Here is a 6,000-nt window from a genome sequence, read left to right as displayed (position 1 = left end):
TTTTTTTTCTTTTAGGAAGTTTTTCTGTGGTATGACTGGTATACAATAAACTATACAAATACAGAGAGATGGATTGGCAAAAGTGGCAGCAGCATCAATGGTCTCAAGCATAGCAACAATTGTGAGGTTGGCCAGGATCGGACAGTGTTTCATTCTGTTGTCGCTATGCATCGGAACCAACTCAATGGCACCTAACAATAACAACGTACATATTCAGAGTATATAAGCAGATATTTTGACATACTGTTGTTAAGTGCTGTCAAGTCAGTTCTGACCTATAGCTACCCTGTATAGGGTTTCCGAGGAGCAGCTGGTGAGCTTGAGCGGCTGACTTGGCAGTTCAGATGGCTTTGCAGTCTGGCACATTAACCCACAGCGCCACACCAGGACTCCTTTGACATACTAGGGGACTTAATCAAGATAGTAAACATATCCCGTGCCCCTTAAGTGTCCTCATATCCCTCAGTCATCCCTTTCTCCTAACCCTTTCTATCCTCCCTTCCTCAGGAAACCACTGATTGATGATGACTGTTGTTGTTGTTAAGTACCATGGAGTCTGTTCTGACTCATAGTGACCCTGCACAGGGTTTCTGAGGCTGCAAATCTTTCTGGGAGCAGAAAACCTCATCTTTCTCCCGTGGAACAGCTGGTAGTTTCGAACTGCCGACATTGAGGTTATTAGCTTGACTGATGGCTAGAGAATTAAAATGTACTCCCCGGAAACCACTGTATACATACCTGCTTTGTGATAAGGATAATAATCAACCGTTAGCTGAGTGAAAGAGAGTTGCATAGCCCCTCCTGTAATACGTCTGTTTGACTCTGGGGAAAGAAAAAATGGAATTAGTTAGAAAAAACTAATCAAATATCTGAAACCTCAGTTCATCATAGAAAATCTTGACTGTACTCAGAATCCAAGTAGTAATAAACACCATGGATAGCACATTAAGAATTTTAGGAAATGAAACTCAAACCAGTAAATATTCACTGAGGCCGTATCATTTGAGACCATCAAAAATGCTGCCCGATCGTTTGTCATCTTCAAGATCTGTGATATGCTTCTGTTGTGCCAATTCATCTCACTGAAGGTTTTCCTCATTTTCGCTGACCATCTACTTACCAAACATGATCTTTTCTATAACTATGTGTGTTTAAGTGGTGTAGAATCAGTTCCGACTCATAACAACCCTGTATCAAGTTTCCAAGGAGCGGCTGCTGAGTTGGAACCGTTATGCGGTACACTGCTTTATCCTACAGCACCAGACCAGGACCGCTGATCACTGTTGTTGTTTGCGTTGAGTTAATTAGTTCTGACTTTCAACAACCCTGTGTAAGGTTTCCGAGAGCCACTGGTAAGTGTGAAGAGCTGACCTTATGGATATCAGTCCAATGCTTATCCTAGAGTGCCACACCAGGAATTTGTTAATTTCCAATTAATCTCTATTAGTAGAATATATAGTACAGATCCACAAACCCTATCTGAAACCTTTGGAGACAATATGCTTCAGGATTCAGAATTAAAAAAAAATATATATTTAAGTAATATGGTACAAATGTAGTATATTATGCAACTCTCTCAGTGGGTTGTAAGGCAGCATTAAGAAATAAAAACAGCATTTCTGCAGCAAACATAAAACATTTACACTAACTGGTTAAAACAAAAATAATAAATAACATGTTGAGTCTGGTCAGGTTTTTTCAACACATGAGTTTTTCAAAGACCTCTAAAAAAAAACCTTTAGTGAGCTTTTTGGATTTCAGCATAGCAAGTAAGTGATAATTTTATTAGAGAGCTATTTCAGTGGAGGGTTCGCTCTTAAATACCACAATTCAGCTTCTTCTAGGGCTGGGGATACAGTGAGGACTGTGAGAGAGCTTAGACAATACTGTCTCTGTTCTGTTATCTGGTACTTAAGCTTGGTCACCTCATTTTGCTATGTGACTTGTCTTTACTTTTTTTGTAAAATTTTCCTTTCAAATCACCGAAGTAGAAAATGCCAACTATAAGACAAACAACACAGTGATGGGCACAGGAAAAGATAAATTCCTTCCCAAACCCTAGTTCTTCCTCACTTTCTTCTTTACTGCTGTCATTCCTTGGAGTCCTGGTGTGGTGCTGTGAGTTAATGCGTCAGACTGTAAAGCTATTTGAACTGCAAAGTCAGTGGTTCAAGCTCACCAGTTGCTCCTCGGAAACCCTATACAGGGTCGCTATGGGTCAGAATCGACTCAATGACACATAACAACAACAACAATCATTACTTGGTGTCAGGGCTGCTTTGTCTAATGAGGCAGGGTAACTTCTACTGCTACATATCCAAGATCTCAATATTTATTCTCTCAGTTTTAAAATTCCCAAATGATAATTTCAAAAACGTAATTTCTGATTCGGGCATGAGGTACACAGGACAGGTGTCTCTACTTCAAAAAGATCCTTAGCTTGTTTCTCAAGTTGCCTAAATTTTGAGAACGAACCACTGTCCTAGAGGAAAGTCTATCTACTGAATGTTCCCAACATCTGTGTGCCAGAAGTACTTACCAGCAGAGGGGCAGAAATGTTTACTGCCTAGAGTAAGGAAGCACAGATTTTCACTGCAACCAGAAGTCACCTGATACTACTAAACTAAATAGGTAGAAATAATAGGCAAATCTTTAAAAAAAAGCAAGACTTCTTGTAAAGAGGTTAACACAGAAAAAGCACTCTCACATCCAGCACTCTTCTTAAAAGAAAATTCTTATAGAAAATTAATCCACAGGACAGAAATAAAATTATGAGAAGTTCAGAAACATGGTATGTAATATATTTAGGACAACCTTCAAATCAAAATCTGATTGAAACATCGTAAGAAAAAAAATTATAGGTCATCACTTTCATGATATTTCAAACACAGTATCAGTAATTCAAACCCAACAATATGTACCCAGATGAAGGGCTTCAAAATGTTCACGAAAAAATTAAATAAAGAAAATGGAATTTTCCACAATCTTTTTGAAGCTTCCTCGCATAATAGGATAACACACCAACAAAGTTGGGCATATTCCAGAATGTAGTAATTTTCTGAATCTGATAGTGTATCTACCAACAACCTGTAATAATTGTTTTAAATATGATTAAAATATTTCTCCTCAAAATCAGAATAACATAAATGCTTCTAATATTATATCTATTTAGCATTGTACTGGAAGTTCTAGACAATGCAGTAAGGTGAAAACATGAAATAAAAGATTACAGGATTTTGAGAGAAATAAAACAGCTAGTGCAGGATCAGCAAACCACAAGGTCAGCAGTTCAAACCCAACAGCTGCTCCTTGGAAACCCTATACAGGTTCACTTTGAGTCGGAACTGACTTCTTCTCTGCACTTAACAACATTCACAGAAAACCTAAGTAAGAAAATCCACTATGAAAAGAGATATTGACTCCTAATTACATCACAAAATAGCCTTGATGGACTAGATAGTTAAGTGGGAAAGGCATAACAAAGTTTCTGAAAGATAACCTTAAGTGAATATAGTCATGATCTTAAAGTTGACAAATAAATTAGCTATTAGTAAAGAAACAGTCTTAAACTGTTCTCTGTCATCGAGTCAGTATGATGCATGGCAACCCTAGGTACAATGGAATTGGGCTTTTGTGATTCATGGGGTTTTCAGAATTACATTGCCAAGCCTTTTTATCTAGTTTATCTTAATCTGGAAGCTCTGCAGAAAAACTGCTCGGTATCACAGTAATGCGCAAGACTCCCCTTACAGATGGTTGTGTTTGGTGCACTAGCTGGAAATTAAAACCAGGTCAGCAGAAACCAAGGTGAGGACTCTACCTCTGAACAACCACTACACTCATTGATAAGTTAGACAACATTAAAATAAAGAACTTCTGTTCATCCAACAGAACACACAAAAAGGCAGATTGTGGGGATGGGGGTGGAAAATATGTTGTTGTTGTTAAGTGCTGTCAAGTTGGTTCTGATTCATAGATACGTGTATGTTGTTGTTCGATGCAGTCCCGTCGGTACCAACTCATAGTGACCCTATGCACCACAGAAAGAAACACTGCCTGGTCCTGCGCCAACCTCACAATCATTTGTTACACTTTAAATAATTGTTGCTGCTGCCACTGTGCCAACTCAGCTCATTGGGGTGTGGGGGAGAATGTGCCTTTTTTTTTGTTGACCCTTCACTTTACCAAGCATGTTGTCCTTTCTCCAGGGACTGGGCCCTCCTGATAATATATGTCCTAAGTATGAGAGGCGAAGTCTGATCGTCCTGGCTTCTAAGGAGCATTCTGGCTGTACTTTTTCCAATACAGATTGGTTTGTTCTTTTGGCAGTCCATTGTTGTTGTTAAGTACCGTGCAGTCGGTTCCGACTCATAGTGACCCTGCACAGGTTTTCCGAGACTGTAAATCTTTACGGGAGCTGAAAGCCTCATCTTTCTCCTGAAGAACCACTGGTAGTTTCGAACTGCCAACCTTGAGTTTAGCAGCCCGCTTCGTAACAACTTACGCTAACAGAGCTCCTTTGGCAGTCCATAGTACTTTTAATATTCTCCTCCAACACCATGTCTCAAATGCATAATTCTACGGTCTTTTTTATTCACTGTCCAAATTTCTCATGTATATGAGGTTCCTGAAAATACCGTGGCTTGGATCAGGCTAGCCTTAGTCTTCAAACTGACATCTTTGTTCTTGAACACTTTAAAAAGGACCTGTGTAGATCTGCCTAATGTAACATGTCATTTGATTACTTGATGGCTGCTTCCATTGAGTGTTTATGGTTCATTTGAGCAAAATTAAACCACTGATATAACTTCAATCTTTTCTCCATTTATCATGATGTTATTTACTGCTGTAGTGGTGAGGACTTTTGTTTTCTTAACATTGAAGAGCAACCTATACCAACGGCTTTGATCTTCACCAGTAAGTATTTAAAGTTCTCTTCCCTCCCAGCAAGCAAGATTGCATCATCTGCATACTGCAAGTTGTTAATGTTTCTTCCTCCAATCCTGATGTCACATTCTTCTTCATATAATCCAGTTTCTCAAATTATTTGTTCAGCATACAGATTAAATAAGTACAGTGAAAGCAAGTGGAGCAAACCTTCCTGATTTTAAATCATTCAGTGTTCCCTTGTTCTGTTGGAACAACTGCCTCTTGGTCTATACATAGGTTCCCCATGAGCACAATAAAGTGTTTCGGAATACTCACTTTCCTCAATGTTGTCCGTAGCTTGTCATGATCCACATAATCGAAATCCTTTGCATAGTAAATAAAGCACAGGTAAACGTCTTTCTGGTATTCTCTGCTTTCATTAAAAATCCATGTGATGTCAGCAATGATATCCCTCACTCCATGCTCTATTCTGAATCTGGTTTGAACCTCTGACAGTTCTCTGTCAATATATTGTTATGGCCGTTTTAAAATTACTTTTAGCAAAATTTTACTTGCATGTGATACTAGTGATATTGCCAATGAGTTCCACATTTCATTGGGTCACCTATCTTCAGAATAGACACAAATACGGATCTCTTTCAGGTAACTGTCGTCCAAATATTGTGGCTTAGATGAGCGAGTGCCTTCAGTGACGCATCAGCTTGTTGAAAGAATTCAGTTTGTATTCCATCAATTCTCAGAGCTTTTTCCTTTACCAATGCCTTTGGTAAGCCTTGGACTTCCTCCTTCAGTATCATTGGCTCTTGGTCATATGCAACCTCCTGAAATGTTGAACACACCATTTCTTTTTCGTACAGTGACTCTGTATATTCCTTCATCTTCTTTTGACACTTTCTGCATCATTCAATATTGCAAGATGTGGCTTGACTTTTTTTTCAGTTCCTTCGGCTTGAAGAATGCTAAGCACGTTCTTCGATTTGGGTTTTCTAAGTCTGTATCTTTGCACATTTCATTATATTACTTGACTTTATTTTCTGGAGCTGTCCTTTCAAATTTCCTATTCAGCTCTTCTACCTCCCTCATTACTTCCATTTGCTTTAGCATCTCTAC

At 38.8% G+C, this 6,000-nt stretch overlaps 1 protein-coding gene across 1 annotated transcript in view; it reads right to left on the bottom strand.

Moving 5' to 3' along the window:
• Positions 1–6,000, bottom strand: part of UHRF1BP1L (UHRF1 binding protein 1-like) — a 114,868-nt gene that overhangs the window by 46,833 nt on the left and 62,035 nt on the right. Inside the window, exon 9 of the mRNA XM_006871116.1 lies at positions 739–822. Coding sequence (XP_006871178.1) covers positions 739–822 — 84 coding nt within the window. The remainder of the gene's footprint in view (positions 1–738; positions 823–6,000) is intronic.

The sequence above is a fragment of the Chrysochloris asiatica genome, unplaced genomic scaffold (assembly GCF_000296735.1).
Source record: "Chrysochloris asiatica unplaced genomic scaffold, ChrAsi1.0 scaffold00160, whole genome shotgun sequence".
NCBI lineage: Eukaryota > Metazoa > Chordata > Mammalia > Afrosoricida > Chrysochloridae > Chrysochloris > Chrysochloris asiatica.
The sequence above is the reverse complement of the archived record's forward strand: the minus strand, read 5'-3'. Positions and strand labels throughout refer to the sequence as shown.